The 20,051-nt window shown below is 39.2% G+C and overlaps 1 protein-coding gene across 2 annotated transcripts; it reads right to left on the minus strand.

The window, feature by feature from the left end:
• Positions 1-432: 432 nt before the first annotated feature.
• gpm6aa (glycoprotein M6Aa) lies at positions 433-18,105 on the minus strand. 2 transcript variants are annotated; one of them, XM_020080685.2, is made up of 8 exons: positions 17,911-18,105; positions 17,768-17,814; positions 6,322-6,514; positions 5,802-5,958; positions 4,784-4,937; positions 4,027-4,103; positions 3,490-3,555; positions 433-2,523 (listed from the first exon to the last, which is right to left on the minus strand). In XM_020080685.2, the coding sequence occupies exons 2-8, from the start codon at positions 17,802-17,804 to the stop codon at positions 2,371-2,373; spliced, it is 837 nt and encodes a 278-aa protein (XP_019936244.1). In that variant the 5' UTR covers positions 17,805-17,814; positions 17,911-18,105; the 3' UTR covers positions 433-2,370. The 2 variants fall into 2 exon arrangements, with proteins under 2 accessions (XP_019936244.1, XP_019936236.1); XM_020080677.2 differs by having other exon boundaries at positions 17,768-18,104.
• Positions 18,106-20,051: the final 1,946 nt, after the last annotated feature.

The following is a 20,051-nucleotide window of genomic DNA, read 5'->3' on the forward strand; positions in this document are numbered from 1 at the left end:
GTTAATAACAATAACGTGGTGCCTCATAAAAGTAGTCCATGACATCAGGACACATCTAGATGCCATCAATGTTGGTACGACCAGATCTGAGTGCTGTTTTTAAGTGGATCACAAAAGTCTGACTCTGTTAATATTATGTTTTTATTTGTTTTTGTTTTGGCTCCTATCTTTTTTTTACAATATTATTAGAGATTTCAAATTTATTATTTAATTTATATTATATTATTTATATTATTTAAGGTGTTTAATTCTCTCTGAACTTGTATTTGTTTTGTCTTATTTTTCACTTATATGCCATTCTGCAAACACTTTGCACTATACGAACATGTATGAAATGTGCTGTACAAATAAAGTTTGATTGATTGACATTGTACAACACTATCAGAGGGAATAAGTGACATTGAAACAAAAATGGACACAAGAGACATTAAGTACTTATTAACAAGTACACAAGTGAGTTTTATTTATGCAAGCAAATTTGATCATACAGGTCAAATAAGCCACCTCAAGCTGTTGGCACATGAATGTACAAAACAGATTCAATTTAAAGCCTGCTACTAGAAGCATTCGTAGTGAAAGTACAAAAGACTAATACAAGGAAAAAGCAGAGAGCATTTTTTTTTCAGATCACTACAGAGTAAGCAATGTCGGTATTAGTTTAAGACATGGTTGAGAGCTCATCACAAACTAAACAGACACAAATCAAAGACTACAGTCTCTATTATCAGTAGCATAATGCGGTAAGCGTGGGGGGGGGGGGTTTAGTACTGCACATATAAACAAAGGGTTGATCCAGCAAGACAGTCATAATCGTCAAAATAAAGAAGTGAAGTAAAGTAACTTTTGAGTCAATAAGACTATATTAATGCATGTCCATGCCACAAGAAACATCTAAATTCACAGTCTTTACTAACAGTACAGTTATCCAACTTTGAGTTGAACATCAATGCGCTTACATCTAGAGATAGAGCACAGAAATGGTCAAATAAGTGCATGAAACTAGCTTTTTTTAGAAATACTGACAAAACAAACTTTGCCAGTTGATGAACTGACAGTTTGTAGTTGTATGGCATTGAGATGTGTAAGCAATACAGTTACTGTCATGAACAAAATTACTGTGACACATACTTTCTGACATCTGATAATTCCACCAAGGAGAGTGCCATCACACCAACAACACTTAACCGTCAGGGTTTATTTTTCGGTTGAGACTAAAAGTGGACGTACAGTGACCTCTTCTTCTCACCCGAATTGCCCCTTAATGTCAGTGCTTAACATATAGGTATGCTTTGATATATCAGTATTTACAGTGCAGAGTTCTGCCTAAACCGGAGTTTCATATTTATAAAGTTCCACTTTTAAGAAATTAAAAAAGTGGTCATGAAAGCATGTTTACATGTGCTTTTTGTGGCTCATGATTCAAAGACAATGGAATCATTCACAGTCCTAAAATACATTTAAAATGGCAGGATTATTATAAAATAAGCCATAATTTCTATTTAATTGAATAATCCCCATCTTTGATATCTGTCAAACTTATTGTTTCCTGTTTAACAGGCTTGGCACGTCTAGCAATATTTGTTTTATTCTAACGATTTGGTTTTTGTGTCTTCTTGCTACTGTGTAACTTCAAATAGAAAAACAGATTTAATTACTTTCACGTGAAAGTGGTTTTCATCCCTGGGAATACTGGTATGACAAAGGCTTATGCTGCTTCCTATAGTTGCATTGTGAGTTTAAAAATATTTCCAAAACTAACCACCCGTTACAGTACATAGTTTTTGAAGATGAAATCTCCGCACACACACACACACACGACATGAGAAATGTGCTTGAAAACCTTTTTAAGCCCCTGTTGACCCCCCTCAGAAATCAGCAAAAAATAAATAATGCATGAGAGCAAAATGACACTTTGTCGCATCAAATTAAAACTCGAAAGAAAAATAAAACAATAATACGCAAAATTATTCAAAGTAAAAAAAAAGGAGAAATACTACTGCTACTTCTGATTCTACATACTACACTAAAACTACTATCAGCACTAAACAACTTGTATTCAAGAATAGTATAACTGCCATAACGATAATTGTAACACCATCCATGAGAGAGGTAAAGGGGCTTGTTTCATCTGAAATGCTGTTTGTGACTGGAGAGTTTGAGTGACGTTTCCCCCCCAGACCACATTGTCATATGACGCACCAGTGACATCAGCGGTGGTGAGGGCCCTAGGCGCCATCCGCCCCCCCTCGGGAGGGGATGGTAGAGAGACAGAGAGAGACAGAGAGAGGAAGAGGAGAGAGAGAGAGAGAGAGAGGGAGGGAGGGAGAGAGAGAGGTCGGAGTGGGTCAGGGCCAGGCCTCCCGCTGGTCTTTATGTGTAGGCGTTGAGACGCTCCTTGGAGCGAGTGGAGTGGATGTCATGAAGCTCCTGCTCCTCCTTCGACTTGATGTCCTCATACTTCTGCATTCGGCAGGCGTCCTTCACGTAGGCCCAGTTGGCGGACAGCACCATCAAGTAGTGGATCTGTGAGGAAAGTTAGGAAGTGTGAAACATTGCCACTTTCAGGGTAGAAGCTAATACAGTTTAATGACTGTAACAGCTAGAGAACTTGCATATTAATCTGAAATTCAATTAACAGATTTCAAAGCTTAAATTAAAGATTATGTTCCCAGTGGTCCAGCAGGTGGCAGTATAATGCTAAATGTGGTCTTGGGCCTGTTACCATGGCAGCTAAGGCTATAATGAATGTATTGTGCTTTAATGACTGAGGTTGAAACACAGCTTCTCTTTGTGAGACGCTGTCTGATGTCTGCAGTCAGACAAATAATTATTCAACTGAGATTCTATCACAACAAATACAAATATTTGTTTTTCTTGTTTTTTTTTTAGCACTGATTCAGTTTGTGACATCAAAGCTTTCAGTTTATCTGTTGTGATGTTTTTTTGCTGCCATTTGCTGGTAAAACAAACAACCGTTATGGATGTTATTGTCCAGCTATAATTTGCACCATTATACCTGACTGTGAAATACTCTCTGTTTTCTCAGAAAATGGCTCTTCGCAAATTACCAAGCGATGTTTGCAACAATTTTTGAACCTTTCTTCTCCCTGTTTCCATGACAACACATTGACATGTCTGGCGCCTCCGAAAGAGGGAGGAAGACAAACCCTGTCTTTTCCACTGCGCCAAAATGCCTTCCATCCTATCTGCAGCTATTCTCTCACAGGCGAGCACGACGCAGGCCAAGTAGGAAGCAGCCACAACAAAACACAGCTATTTTCCCAGCTACAGCATCTCCCCTCAGTTACCCTCTTTTTTCAAAAACAGTTCACTCCTACCACTGCGGAAATTATCTGCTAACAATGAAGGGAAATCATCTTTGTGAAGAATGTGACATGCTGCATTCGTTGGTGCAAAAACTCTGCTTGATTTAAGAGATATTTATTCGCATCCCTCGAGAGGGAGTTGCAGCTTTTATAGGTGTCTCACCATAGCAATAACAGCAGCTCCTGCTCCAGCGAGGGCACAGATGAACAAGTGGAACGTCATGTCGAGCTGTAGCAAAAACAAATCACATATTAAATTTTCACTGCACACATCTCCGCCGATCAAACACCTACATGTCAAGGCACCTGTTAAAGGTTCAAACAGAATGAAACATTAGTTGTAACCATACAGATTTAGAGTGTTATGAATACATAAGCAATCGATAATAGAAAAAACGACAACAAAACAATTAAAATCGTAACACATTTATATAATCAACACTAAAAATGTAGTAAAAGAAAATAGATTAGAAAAAGATGAATAATAATAACATATTAATAATAAAACCATTAAATTATAAAACACTACATAAAAGCCAGACTAAATAGGTGGGTTCTTAATTTATACTTAAAAAAAACATTTTCCGCTCTTCTCAGATCCTCTGGAAGGCTGATAATGCTTATCAATGAATGATTTTTCATATATTTATATAAACTGATTATCAACAATGTTGATTACTTAAAGTTGATTTTATCTCACCTCATTAGATTCGCACATCTTGTAGAATTTCTCCGATCCAGCACACACGGTTTTCGCCTCAGCGATTGGCACAATGCCTGAAAAAAGTCATGTTAAACATCAATATATAAATACAGCAATGTTAAGTGCTATGCAATAAAAATTTGACAGAAAATAGGTGCAAAGGGGGTTGAGAGGCTCATATGTACCAACAGACCATTACAATACTGTGTGCCTCTAATGTGATGGTGGCAGCACAAATAGTTGTTGACACAGAGGCAGTATTAATGGTAGCTGGTGGCTAATGGAGTGGAAGAGGTGACAGTAATTAAAAATAATGAGCATTGCCATATAAGCTTGTGATATGATGGACTGTTATGGAGCAGCTTTAATACAATTTTATTTTGCATCATTAAAGTTTACAGGACAATAATTTGAGGATGAAATAGGGAGCATCACCCTCAAATTGGACCCTTTGTGATATTTTATTTTGAAAGGGAGTTATTTATTAAGGTTACTTTGTACACATAAAATAAAACAAATTAAGTGTGAAATGTATCTTAGTTTATTAAGTCCCTGTGTTTGATATATGCATTATTTAACCACAGTTTTTGTAGAAACACAAAGGGCCATGTACTACATATTCTCCAAGACGTTGAAATAAAAGCAGCAGTTGAGGCAGCGCAACATTCAGCAGTTGGGGCCATAGAGATCAGAGCAAACTGAGATCTGAGCGGTTGTATGAGGGAAGACATGGAGACAGAATATCCATTCTTACCATACTGGCGTGGGTCCAGGCAGAGTGTGGCCCCTTCCAGCACAGTAGCGTTTTGGCAGATGTTCCAGATGTTAAAGTATATAAAGACCGGGAGGGAGGTAAAAGCAGTGACTCCGAGCCAAGCCAGCATGAAGATGTATGTCAGCATGATGAACTGAAAGAGCAGCAGAGGAAAAATGATCACATTGAGACACTGTAAATCAAGGCTTTAATCTGTAAGATTAAATGATTGAGGATTAGACTGAGGTTTTCTGTTTCCTGATTCACTTTTACATATAAAATACATTGACTGATGTTTTTAATAAAACCAATTTAGAGCACTTGTTATTAGAATTTATGCAAATCAACAATTGTTTTTAAGACACAGAACCATTGCCATTGGTTTTACTGCCATGCTTGCTTAGATCCCATGTAAACTAAATGAGTAAACCTTAACATTTGAGGAACATTGAATGTAACCCTGTTTAACCCTTTTCAATATAACTGCAACAGAGATGCGTGAAAGTGTCACTGTGACTGCAAAATGTGTGACCTACAGAAACCTTCACATTCTCAATCTTTTTCAAGGGAAACCCCCCCCCCCCCCCGGGAAACTACCTGACATTTAGATTTCCATGTGATTCCAGCAGCAGAAGGCTACACGGTCTACTTCAATACAGTCATATGGTCGGACACAAGTAGATACATAGATAAATAGATAAATAAAAAACAAAAGGAAAGGGGAAATCAAGTATATGAATCGAAATTACAAGCACCCTCTGTGATGTGTGTTTGAACTGTTGTTTTAAAGCCTCAAGTTCAGTAGTTTGACCAGAGCCATCTTGGTTTGAGGACAGTGCACGCCCACGTACATAGAGTTTACAGTAGAGTAAATTTATCATAGACATCTATTAAAACAGACTTTCTCAAAACCCACAGTATATAACCATTTTTTATACAGTCTATAGTTGCATCACAACCAAAATCTAAGCTTAGCTAAATTTCACAAGCACTAAAATGTTATATTATATATATATACCCAAGCGCTGACACAGCGTCCACAGGTGGTGATCTTGAAGTCTCCATACAGGTCTTTAATGGCTCCACTGGTGAAGAAGCCCTCCACCATCAGCAGGATGCCATAGACGAAGAAAGCTGAGGCAATGCCATAGATCACGTACTTTATGATGTCAATCCTGGAGAATGAATAGAGAACCACTGAAAAATTGCACAATCAGACCATATTACACGTTAAGAAACTGCTAGGAAACAGAGATTTGTGGAGCCAATAATGTCATAGTTCAACTTTGGTGAAGTTTGACCTGCAATATTAGCTTTACATGTGTATGTGGGACCACGCCCTTTGTGACATAGACAGTACAAATAATCCATTGTTTCAGAGGTAAAAATAATGTGGAGATCTGGTGCAATGTGGTGCAAGTACAGTATGTCATGCATGTATGGTTTTCTATTTGTGGGCAAATAGCCAATTCCTAAGACTGTAATGTTCTCTTCATAATCTACTCAACACTCAGTGTCACTGCACTTTTACCACTCACATGGTGAACACATCCAGTGCGTCCACAGGGCTCCGCATCACCTCAAAGTAATTCTGCAGAATGGTGACAGTGCCAGAAAGGGCCTCATGTCCGCAGCCGCAGAACAGAGCCACACCGGCATACAGCAAGATGGTGGCAATAAGGGATGGGTATGGAATCCCACCCAGGCATTTGATGCAGCATTCAAGGCATCCTAAACACACACAAAAATGCAACTGTTAGTAAACATCGACAGAAATGAACTTTCAGATTTGAATAATTTATTAAAACTTTGCCAATGGGCGAATGCATTTGCATGTTTTACGCTGTAGTGCCATTTGCTTCTTCAGTATCTCCAACAATCAGACCACGGTTTGGAGGCAGTCAGGCAGCCATGCATGGATGCATGCACAGTGGAGCAAAAGACCACAACTTCTTAAAGTAGCCTGACCTCAGTACAGTACATCTTCTCCCTGATGTTCGGGCAGCTGAATTTGTTTTATACATCAGGTTTTGAAGTATTTTAAGCCACAAAAGAAAATTAGATATTTAATGGCCTCCTCTGTTTTATCTCGGCCATTATCTAGCGTCACACACTATATTTGTTGCGTCAGTGGTTCAGCCCTACAGAGGATGCTGACATTTTATTCAGCCCTTAAAAAAAGGTCCGGCTGAGCTCTACATAGTAATCCTGACCTTTAGCCCTATTCTTCTTTGGCCCCGCTTCTTTTTCCCGGGGCCCTTTAAGGTGACTAATCACTGCTCAGTTTTAACTTCAATCTCCTGTCACATGGATTGCTCACACAGAAGCTGAGTCTGTAAATACTCGCACATGCAAGTGCGGCTGTGTGAATCTCTTAGATTTATGAGTCTCCATCTAATGTCTGTCTCTCTGTGTGTGTGTGTGTGTGTGTGTGTGTGTGTGTGTGTGTGTGTGTGTGTGTGGCACAAGCACTGAGTCATTTCTCAGTGTAGCAGAAACAGAAGTGGAATTTATTTCCTGTGGAAGCACAGAACATAACAAGACTTTATGGGGTCTTGCAGCGCATTGCAATATATTAACCACACAGTCTCATATTTCACAAAGCCGAGCCCATTCTAAATCAATTTGTGACTCCTCATCCGTACTTGTACTGCACTGGAGAGCCACAACGTAAATATGTGCACGGCTGCCTGAATCAATACACACGTGTAAAATGTGCAACATGTAATGTTGTGTTCATCAAACAGAAAACTCCCCTTTATCAGTTACATCACAATCATGGCCCATGATTAAATTCTTCTGCATTCAGAGGCTCTACGACTGCACAGACAGTTTCATTGTCAGTTATAGAAACGATGAAAGATTTCAGGATCCTTCTTCAAGGCTGATTTCGGCACCATCTCTTTTACGGTTATCTCGTTGTCTTCGTCTGTGTTACAAAGCAGGAGTCAGAGCAAACATCCCTTCTACTCCTCCTCCTCCGCTACCTCCGCCTCCTCCTCAGCTCTTTGCTGGTGACTCTGATCTAAACCTGAGTGGAATACCAAGTAGCTGGTCTTTGCAGAGCACTCCGATGCTCGCTGCAGCTCCAACCCCAGCCTAGACTTCCCTAGATTATCTGCATCCTTGCTGATGTAATCCAGTGCCAGACTGTAGAATATTTGCTCTACCTTTATTCTCAATTTATTTTGTCCATGAAAGGTTTGTTGTGAATGTACACTATAATAATCTGGTCACATTTTTTGGATCTGTTTGAGTGTGTTTTCTCAAATCAATTGTGTAGAGTTTGAAAAATGCCAAGATTATGAACAAATGGTTTAAAGAGGACATACATGTCTGCATAGGAGGATTTTCTGTGGCTTCCCCTTCTTCCAGAGAAATCCGAGAACAGCGCATCACAATATGACAAATATGGAGAATCCCTCCCTGAACAGTTTACACCATCTGCTGGCTGTATATAAAATGTCTATGTCATCACTGCCCTGGTGTTTCTCAAACATTTGTACCAGCTTATGCTCCCAGGAGTGGGATATCACCTGGGAAGAGACATCAGGAAACACTTTTGGTGCCTTTTAGACTATCAGGTAGTTACGGGGGCAACCTGACATCCACAGGAGTTTTCACACCAATTCACACCTTCTTTCATGTTACTCTGACAACCTTCATGTAGGACTTCCTATCAGCCAGTAAAACTGATGCCACCTCATGGATGAGTGGGGAAAAAAACCTAAATTCTACAAATTTTGTGAATAGTGTTTTGTCTGTCAAATGCTAAAAGGGAAAAGTTCTCTCTGTGAATGTCCTCACTTTCCTTCACTTTGACTTCATTAGTCATTAGTTGTTGATAGAGTGTTCTATTTGAAGTTGTTATATCGATGAGGAGATCTATTTGTGGTTTTAAGAACCAAGACCCAACAATTAGTGAAAAAAGGCCACCCCCACATTGATTTGGTTTAGGCCAGTCCAGTTCTGCCAACACAGAGGACTCTGGAAAAAAATGCAGGATAGTCCAAACAAGTATGCCCTTACCAATTTAGCAAAGTGGTACCATATGATTCATTGCATTGGCTAGTTCGATATATGCAAATAGACGTCGTATTTTCTTGATCATCACGAGAAAAGATAAAATGACTGACAATCCTGCCTCAGCCTATTACAAACCTTAGTGTTTCAAGATCTCATTTGCCTTCTGTTTTTACACAGGCTGGTTTTTGGTTTGAAAGGCCCCTGAGACAGAAAGTGATCCTGTCAGCGCTTCCTCCCTCAGACTCATTATCCTAAGTTACCTTATCGTCTCAGGAAGCAGGCAGTGACAGGATTTATTGATGCGAGGGTGTTTACTGACAAGATGAGAGTGACAGAGAAGCCAGTCACAGTTATCCCTCACGCTCTGGGTCAGTGTGCCTGTTTAAGCCACAGTAAGAACTGACTGTCCAATTTATCTGAAATACTCACCCAGTCAGACAAGTGGATGATAGCATTGATTTGCACGTAGCTTTGTACTTTGCCTGTCGTTGAATCAGAACTATTTGGTAAACATCATAAAACCACACTTTTTACTTTTGGTGTATTTGTTAATTTCTTTGTTTTTGCTGTAAGAGTTTTGAAAGACTTTAATACAGATGTTTTTTCATGGAGGCATATTATAAAGTCACACCACGAGCAAACTCACTCAGAAAAAAAAATCATGTTGTTTTTTTCTTTTTTTTATCCACCTTAGGGACATCCCGGTTAAATTTGGTGCTGTAGATGTTTGGAGCTTGTGCTCTACATGAAGAGGGATGAGCAGTAACATAAATGATTTATGTCATGGCCTCAATCAAGGTTTACTACCTCTGCATTATTTACATTTCTGCACGCAGATTCAAGTGGCTGAAGCCAGCATCACGGCAGTCTTTTTAAAATCGTCTTTTTACTTTTCCTCTATGTGTGTAACACCACTGGTCATATAAGGAATTTGGAGTCACTGCTGCTTATTACAAATCTAATTAACAGACCTGAGCGACAACAACATAAGATTGCACGTGACTTGACTGAAGGCTGAAGGAAGGGAGTGTTTCCATGGAAACAGTTGAAGATGAAGTTACAGGCTATGATGGGAGAATTAGGGAGTCTGCTTGTGGAGGGGAAACTCCTCAGACTCAGTAAAAGAGGTATGTAAGAAATGGGCAGAATTAAATGACCATGTCAGATGCAGGTTAACATTTCTGCTTCATAGTGAGTCTAATATAATGGTCTAATGGAGAAGAAATTCAATCAGACATTTTGTTTCTGTTTTTAAGTCTTCATGAGCACAATAATAAAATATAGACCGTGCTTTACAGCTTTTAATTAGATGTGATCTGTTTTCGTAGTCCTCTTATCAAGTGTTGTCGCCGCCGCTGTGTTAAACAAAACCTCCTCCCATACCGCCACATCCTCTCATTTCCTCTCTGTGACTCTTCATTGATCTTAACTGACTGCCAGATCGAACTGGCGAAAAATGACGAACGGCGGCGTGAACTGACTCGAGAGAGCGACTGGATGCTTGATCCATAATTTAGAGGAGGCACAAAGAAGCAGAGCGCAAGCCTCTCACATTCATTATTCATGCTCTCTGCTTTAGCCCAACATTACCTGCGATGAAAATAAAAGGAACTTCAACTTGACGAAGAGCTCCAAGTATTTGAATTGATCACGCTCGCAGATGTAGTTACTACTTGTCTCCTGAAGCCCCCACTGACATGTCAGTTGAGTTGGGAATTTGGCCTAATTGACTTTGGCTAAGCTGATTTGATGGCAGCAAAGATGTGGAACCTGATGCACTGCTAGAATTTACTTGCTTTATTTCTTCAGATCATTACAGTTTATAGAATTATACCCAAATAACTCAATAATTTAAAGTCTTCTGTGTCTCCCACAGGGAAAAAAGATCTGAGGATATTCATCATAATGTACAATATGGCAACACATGGATTAGTCATTATGAAATTTGAACAAAGAGACAGGATTTTAGGGTTTAGGGTTTTAAATATTCTATCCTCCGCACAAAAATCCTCTGTTTAGGGAAAAAAAATTGAAGCCGACACGACCCCAAACACTGCGGTCCAATCAACAGAAGGCGTCTCCCTAATACAAAGGGAAAGGAGGACCCCCCTCCCAAGGCCCCTCCTGCCTCCCACTTCTCCTCCATCTGTCAGTGTCATATCCGACAGGCAAATGGGACGCACACACACTAAACACACACATGCTCACACTCTTACTGACCCAGTCAACGTTTGCATGAGGGATGGGGTTATCCTTGAATTAACCTTAAAGGTAAATTACGTTCTTTGGAGAAAACTTGGCTCAACATGCGGCAGAGTTAATTAACCAAAGATTAGCTGCTCTTGTTAAGGTCCTAATGAGATAGATATTGTTATATTTACAGTTCTTTGACCTCACTGGAGTTTATTAGTTACTGTAACGTGCTCACAGCAGTTCCATGATAACATAACATGACAGTTGAAGCAGTCAATATACTTACTAGTGTACTTTTTACAAGCCAATTACACATTAACTGTATATATAAAAATATAGATAGACTCCGACTCTGAAAACTAAGCGAATTTGAAAATGTTTTATTATTATAATTATTAATTAATAATAATAATCAAATAGCTGATAAAGCATTGTATGCATTTGGGGTTTGTATATACCATTTGATTGACAGCTAATACTGTCCAATAGGTGCATGGTTGCAGGTGTAGGCGGGAATGCAGCCCTCAGTCAAACTGTTCCCCCACTCTTCTTAATACTTCTGGTTTCAAAATACCATGATGGCGTTGGACAAAATGCCAAACTGGTTGGGTTGCCATTTGGTAGCCAATACATTTAAAAGTTTCAAGAACCGCCAAATATTATCCTCTGTAAGACTTACCTGAGACAGGATGTCGATTTAAAAAGTTGATTTAAATAGTGATATTTAACAAATATTGCCTTATATTTTGCAGATATAGTTGCATATGTTGTTTGACTATATGTTCTGAGGTAGAGACTTCCTCATTATTTTCCCCACATGCAGACAGAGCCTTTATTGTTCCAATTAGCACATGCAGCTGTGGTGTGAACTGCATTGAAACAAACAGTGAGTCAAGTCATTATTACCTTTTTCTATTCTATTTCCAAGAAGTATTTTTGCTCCTGGTTAAGATTGTTTAAGTGGTATTGTTTATATAAATTTGTCTTTAAAATTATGGAATACTACTGATCCTTATACTGCTACAGTGCTAGAGAATCAAAATCGGTTAACTATTTTATCACTATATGATGTATCTTCATGTCACAAGAAATATGTCTTAAAAAACACCAAGAGCTTTTAATTTGTTACCATTTTTTCAGCATTACATGTAAAATAGAAATGTAAACAAGTAAGTCTATACATGTTATAGATATATATAAAGTGATGAATCTACACATTATTAGTCATCAAATTAACATTAGGCTGATTGGAATTAATGCTTTTTAATGCAGATACTGGCCTGTAATGATTACATGTCTTTGTTGGCACATGCTTAATTAAAATCCATCATATAGGAATGTTAAGCTTTGCTTTTGGTGCAGAGAAAATTAATAAGACAGCAGTGCCAGAAGAGGAAATGAACCAAATTGAATAAAGGAGTTGACATAAAAGAGAATAATAATCAAATTTTATGTCTGGTGCATGTTGACTTCAATTACACCACGAGACATCCAATCAGACTCAATGTTTGTGCATCCAACTACATGTTGTAAGTTCCTTTTGAGTGGAAGAGTCTTGCATGGGGGGTGGGGTGGCAGTGAGCCTGGTCCTGGAGAGAGAGGGAGGGAGGGAGAGAGGGAGGTAGATCTCGGTGGGGGATGGTATGTCTGTGTCAGCCTGAGAGTAATGGGCGTATACGTGTCTCGTTGCTTTCCTATATTTAATGCGAAGCCCCCCTTTCCCCTGAAGCAAGCAGGTTTTTTTTTTCTCCAGCTCCCGCACACCCCCATCTCCTCTGCGCATGTTTAATCAACCAGTATGGTTGCCATGCCAACCACAGCACAAAATCTGCGAATAGGCCGGGTACATCAGAGCCGTGACCCACTTACTGTATGTCAACAAATTCAGTGGGACAATAGTGAATGAGACACACTATACACAGATAACCCCTCTGGGCAAAAGGACGTTACAGGCCAGGTCCAAAAGCTCATCCGCTGATTTCATCTTTTTATTTATTTTTTTTCGCCGAGAGATGGAGGAGGCTGCACATGACTGCGTGACTGCTGAGCAGGGACGAGTCTTTTGTCTGCGTCAAATTCACTTCACAGGAACTTAAGGGCAAATGTCACAAACTCAGAGCAGGGCTGTTCTTTTACTCTGAATTATTACACTTGACTTTATAAGAAGCCAAAACCAAGAGGTTTAAGGATTGAAGTCACAGATACTTAACAATAGATCTTTATAATAACCTGTCTTTGGTATCTGATTGAATTTGTACAATTGCTTTCAATTCACAACTGTTTCCACATGCTCTCCTTTGAAAAAAATGATGTTGAAGATGGATTTAATTATTTTAACTTGTGAAAGTCTGTCTTTTAAAACGACAATATAGGAAAAACACTATAAAATGCCCATTTATGTGTCTAAATTATATTCTTACAATTCAATTTAAACAGTTAAAAGCAACTATGGGAGTACAATCATATTACAATCTTCTCACATTGACATATTGGACACCTTTTATCCTGGATCTAAAAACCTAAAGCAGTGAGTCATTCCTGTGAGAACAATAAGAAACCCTCCAAAGTTCTCCAGTAATACACCCAACAAAGAACAATTGGTGGAACTCCCCTGACTTCTGCTTGGCTCGGGCAAATTAGGATTTAGAACAATGAGGGACAGAGAGAGAAAGAGGGGAGGGATGTTGTGTTCTGTAGCTTGACTAGAAATCACTGTTGATATTTAGAGGCCGTCACGGGACACAAACTCTCCATTGATGTGTTTACCAGTTTAATTAATTAGGATAAGAAGCTCTTAAAGGCAACATTATCAGCCCGACTGAATGACAGGAAAACTTAAGCTGCTACTACCAAGAAATGAAATAACACTTTCACAAACACAATATTAAGCCCTAAAATGAAATGCTTATTGCAAAAATGATTATGTATCACATAGACTATAAATTTACAGTTGAGCAAATGTCTGTTTGTTTTTTTGGCAAAGGTGTTTGCTCAATTCCAGGCTTGTCAGTTATGGTCATGTACTGTATATTAGCAAATACAGTGTTGTATATTCAATATATATATGTATATGGCTTATTCTGAATTCACCAAGCCTGCAAATTTCCCATTTGTTGCCAGAGATGTTATTTAAAAAGCATTAAGTTCATGCAGCAAAATTCTGCTTTCTGTTTTGTTCATTCACTGACAAAAACCTTGTTGTGTCTTATGAAAATTAATTAGAAATATTAATAACATTCTCAACATTTAATATGTTCCCAAGTTAGTAGCCTTATCAAACAAACGGGAGGTGGTGCTTTGCAGAGTAGATTCTTGGCTAAGGAAAGGTGAACAGTTAGGCCTTTCTCCAGATTTTTCATTCAGTGCTATAACAGAACAAATGTTAACTACATCTCTAGAATATTCTACCTCATTTTCTTATGCACTTACTGTGCTCATTTGCAAGACTCAAATCATTTCAACCCTGAGTTCACATGAGTGGAAAACTGCTTTGTCAACCAAAGGGTGTTGGTCTGCACCCTGTTGCTCTTGGCCCTGTTTGGCACATGGTGTGTGCATTGCTACATTTGGCTAGCAGCTGAAGTGAGCAGCTCCCACCTGGTGCGTCTGACGCATAATCAGAGATTTGCACTTTGAGAAAACGACGACAGAAGGACATTAGCATGCTGTGAGTGCACTCGTTGACACCTACACCTTGTCTCAGGTTGAACTACCTATTTGTTCACAGTTTGCCATTAGCTAGGATGGTGATGTCTGTGTCAGGTTTAGTCAGTAGAGTCATACTGAATCGTCCTTTAAGAATGTCACACATAGTAAAGGTAGTAACCAGTTGACATTAAAGCCCCTTTAAAACAGAGCTGCCTCATCCATAAGAAAATTTGGCTTGACATTCATAAGCTTTTAAAATTGTTATGGCCGCACAAGATATTGTTGTAGTGCTTGTATTTGAGAATTTGCTCTGAGCAATGTTTGCCAGATTATTCAGCGTATCCCTGTGTTAACTCTACCTCTGTCCTAACCTTTGATGCACTGAAGTTAGCTCTGGGGCAGAGCAACAGAAATCATCTTAGGTTTTTTGCTATTTTACTTAGTCATTTAGTACCACCTATGATCCTGGGGCACAACTTGAAAGTAGCAGTAGAGTATGAGCAACGATTCTTACTTTTACTAACAATTACATGAAATGAAAGTGATATATACAGAGAAACGTGACATCTTTAATGTTCATCATCACGTCAATCTGTTATCTTCTCAAATGCAGAACTGTCAGTTCCCAAGTCAATCATTTGATAAAAGTGTACCAGGCTTTCTTGTTCTAACACATTTATCTTACATTGTGTCACTTGACACAATCTGAAATTCTCCTGAAAAATTGTATCATCATCTCTGTGAAGCCTAGTGATAGATGGGAACGTGAATTTTAATCTACTAATATCACTGGCTTTTCACTGACAAGGAAAACTTACACAACCTTCCTAAGGGTTAGAGAGGAACCTTTTAGTTTGTATATAAACTGAGTTAATTCATAGTATTGTTGAGGTAAATGTTACTGTCAAATTAATCGTGATATCATAAATTGTTTGAAGTCAACCCATTTGACCTAATATTCCATATAGGCCGGGATCAAATTTGAATTAGTTGAACTTCCATTGTCCAGATTTATTTTGATGACTATGCACTTGAAACTTTATTTATTCAAATGTTTAAAATTGTAATGGTCACCCTGCTTCACATTGTGGTCATATCAAAACAACCAACAAATAGTTATGATGAAAAAGTTTTAATCCTTTAACACTGGGAAATATATAAAAATTTTCTTCACACGTGTGCAATGACTCATAAGGCCGTGTTACCATGGTGACCATAGGGCTGAGAGAGGCTGCATCTGTTTGTCAGGGATCAGATTGAACGTTAGCTGGTAACAGGATTTCCTTCTTTTTTTTTTAAACAAAAGACTCTATAGGAACATTAACAGTGTATTACTTTTAGAATTACAGCCATAAATACATTATATGTGGCCAAAAACATTAAATGTTTATTTTTCCATGAATGTGTCTTACGTTTTATCCTGGACTTATTTTCCAGGCTTGATATTTCATTGAGGTTCACATCCTTCCTTTTTAATCATACAGCAAAACAATTACGTCACCGCAGAAATATAAATAAATAAATAGTGAAATGATGTTTCTTCTCAACTCTGACTGTGCTAAAAAAGAAAAATCAATGTATAGCCTTCTGTTTGCATGTTGACAATATTTTTACATTTTCAGAGGAAAATGCCAGAAAATGCCAAATTTAGACTCACTGAGATTGCAGTATATGTGCACACTTATATACATACTGCAAATGCAATAACAATTTACAAACCCACACTTAACACATGTAAGTGGACACGTATGCACAGCTTGCATGGCTGCATCTTTCAGTTGGCTGAGCATTTGTGTTAGTGGCCAAGGATGACAGATTTTGCTTTCTGAATAGGATCGTGAGTGTGCACACCTAGTAATGGCGGCCAGAAGGTATTGGCTCAAAATCTGTTTTCAGTGCCACAGTATGAATTGTGGTGTGAACAGCTCCCTCATAAATAATCTTATAGCAATTCTGTCAATCCCTTTTTTCAGCAAAGGAATAAAATAAAATCTTTAAATTACTAACATACACTCAACCATGATTCTGTCTCTATAGATGATTATGCTTATATGTTTTCCCAAACATCTTACCCTCTCTTTCCTGCACCTCACAAATCTCTCATCCCTTCACTTTCACTTCATTTCCGACTCTGTATCTCCTTCTGTCTCTTTGCTTCCCACACTCAAAGACTCTGCGAACTATTCCTGTGTTATTGAAATGTCATCGGCAGGAGTGGGCAAAGAAAGAATAGATAATGACTACTGTTGGCCAGTGCCATGGCAACTGTTTCAGCTCATGTATGTGCCTGAGAGTAGTGCTGGGCTGCAGGGAGGAGAGATGGGAAGAGGGCGGAGGAGTGGGGGGGCAGAAACACAACACAAACATATGAAGCCATGCCTGACACATGAAGTAAATCCAAAAGGGAGAGATACAAGTGTTTTTTACATGTCAGCATTATCCTGGTCGTCTATGTTCATGTGTTATTTTGGGATGGCTTTCAAAATAACAAGCCCATTGAAAATGCTGCAGTCCGCTGGTAAACACAAACACATCAACAACACACTCGCTTATGTGAGTCCCAGCAGTGCACTGAATCATTCATGCAGAGAAAAGGTGATGGTGCTGGGGGGGTGTGGGTGAAGTATAAATAGCAATTCCACTTTGAACAAAGCAAACACTGCCCCTGTGAAATGAAGGAAGAGAAACCCCTGCTCCTGCATCAACATGAATGTTGCAAACCGGCCAGGTGTTTGTGTATCTGGACACAAAGGATAGAACCTGGGAGCTGATGGATTCATGAGTGAAGAAGCTTGGTTTGGTTCTTCACTCTTCATGTCACTGTGACAGGCATGAAACCTTATCACACAAACAAAGACAGCCCCAGCCCTCTCCTCAGCAGTTCACACCCCTCAGACTACCCAAACACCACATACAGACACGCACTCCTCAGTGGAGTGCTGATACTCAATGGACAAAGGAATTATCCCCAAACAGCTGCTCTCCTATTCAGAAAGGGAGAGGCAAACATTTGTGCATTTGTCTCTGCGGAGGGAGGCAGCACTGACCCACCGACAAAAACACATTTCAGATTTATTTAAGGGAATCCACCCAAACGTGAGCTGAATACTTTCTTACCTTTCTGGGTCTGCCCCTCATCCATGTCCTCTTCCATTGTGCTGATGCTGTTTTAGAGCAACAAGAGATGTGTAATAAAAACACTGCTTTTAGGTTGCAGGCTCAAACCCTTATTTGTTTTTAAGGGATAGTCCACACAGTACCTCTGCCGCCTTTCTCTGGATCTCACTTTCCCACTATCTCTCTTGATGTCCCTACTGAGCGCTGAGATTGCCTGTCAGCTGTGGTTTCCGTCAAGCGTCCGAGTGATGCGAGGGAATCACTGAGTCTTTGTGGTGCTGTCCATTGCAAAGCTGCTGTGGCAAGTGCTGAAAACCCCCTTAGTCCCTGGACCAGGAGGAGGAGGAGGAGAAGGAGGAGGAGGAGGGGAGTAGGGGGGCTGGATGGAACAGAGGGTGGTCTCTATGGTTGGCAGGAAAGCGCATGTGCGACGGAGGGGTGTGCAGCTGAAAAAGGCAGGTGTGTGGATAAATGTGGAAATAAAACAATGACAGCAGCAGAGGATTATAAACTGAGTGAACCTGGAGCCTCAGACTGTGTCATGTTAAGTCAGGGGTGTCCACAAACTCATGTTACCTTTCCTCACCCAACCCACCCTAAACACCCCTGGCTTTCAGTTTGAATGGTTAAGTCTGACAAACCCCCCCACCCCACTGACAGCGGCTCTGCTGCATTAACTGAACCTTTCCTTTAATAAGGGGGGGGGGGGGGGGGGGGCATCTGATTTCAAAATGGGATTCTCCTAATCTTATTAGTCATACAGATTCAATTATACGATCACCAAGGAGGTGTCATTGGATTCTTATCACAGTATGTGTGTGTTTTGGTGGATTTAAGATCTCAATATATAGAGGCTAATGTGGTTTTCAGTGAGTTGAGGTTTTATAGCCCCTGGCCTCCAGAAACTTTTAACAGCCAATGAGTTCCTCCTTTTTTATTTATTTTTAATTTGTTTCTACTACAAGTACCCTTCTGTGTTAAATTCCATATGAAGATCACGTTTAATTGTCTTTTTGAAAGTAACCCTGAATTCTAACTTCTGACTGTCTTTAGCTTTTAGAGCAAGATAATTTAGTCATTTACTGATAATAAATATTGTGGTTAAAATGCAGTAATCTCTGTTTTGTCCTTCTTTAATGAAAGATCGTTTTGGCTCCTGCAATCATTTATCTGGTCTAAACAATAGAGGTCTGAGAACTGTTCCCTGGGTGACTCCGCAAATCATAGAGGCACATTCTCAGATTCATACATGCCTGTCGTGTCAAAACAACTCATACAACAAATATTCTGTGATCTACAGTGTCAAATATCACACTGTCTAGTAAAACCACACTTGATATTTAATGTAATAAGTATATAACCTTCAATGTTTTTAGTTTGTATTACTACTGTAGTGAAGTCGGAAGTTTATTAGAAACAACTTCCTCAGTAATCTTAGAAAGAGAGCCATTAAGTATTTGCTGCAAATCAGTTTTTTTTAAATTAGTTTTTTAAAGTCTATGTTTAGTCAAGACAGGATGTAAGTAACAGGATTGCAAACTGTTACAACAAGGATCTTTGGTCAATAGTACGAAATCGTGACTTGTATTTTAGGCATTGATGGTTCAAGCAGACCTATTACATTCCTCTGTGGAAAGTTTCTGGTGCTTTCTGTCAACTATATGGGAAGTGGAGTGTAGGTATTATTGATATTCCTGTTAATCATCTGAGCTCATGCAATGTGACATGACAACAAATTCATACACAGAATGTACAATTTATCAACATTTTATGATGTAAACTGCGTGAGGTGATGGAAGTAGATAGATGGCCGATCACTGAGGTACATTAAGCTGCCGTGGGATGAAAATGTGCTGTATGAAGAAAATGTGACTTGACTTTGAGCACAGACAGATGGTAGAATGGGTGGACGATCAGACAGGTGGATGAGATAAAACTTTAATGATCCCTGTGGGGAAATTGAGCTTCTGCTGCAGCAGAGATGATGAAAAGAGGCAGGAGGGAGGCAAGTGAAGAACTCTGAGAATGATCCAAGTAAACACATTTACCAAAATAGATGGTACATAATACAGGGATGGAAAGTGTTGAAAGCACAGTGAGTGATTGAACAGATCGGCCCCAGCACAAGCGTCAAATAAGGCTACAACCTGCAGCTTTAGGCAGAAATATACTGGAAAAATAGAATGTAGTTTATCTGCCCTAATTAAAAGAATGATGACAGCTGCATTTATAGGCCTTCTGTAGAACAGTACTTCTTTTTATTAATTATGTTTCAAAATTAATG

Source organism: Paralichthys olivaceus, chromosome 9 (genome assembly GCF_024713975.1).
Source record: "Paralichthys olivaceus isolate ysfri-2021 chromosome 9, ASM2471397v2, whole genome shotgun sequence".
NCBI classification, from domain to species: domain Eukaryota; kingdom Metazoa; phylum Chordata; class Actinopteri; order Pleuronectiformes; family Paralichthyidae; genus Paralichthys; species Paralichthys olivaceus.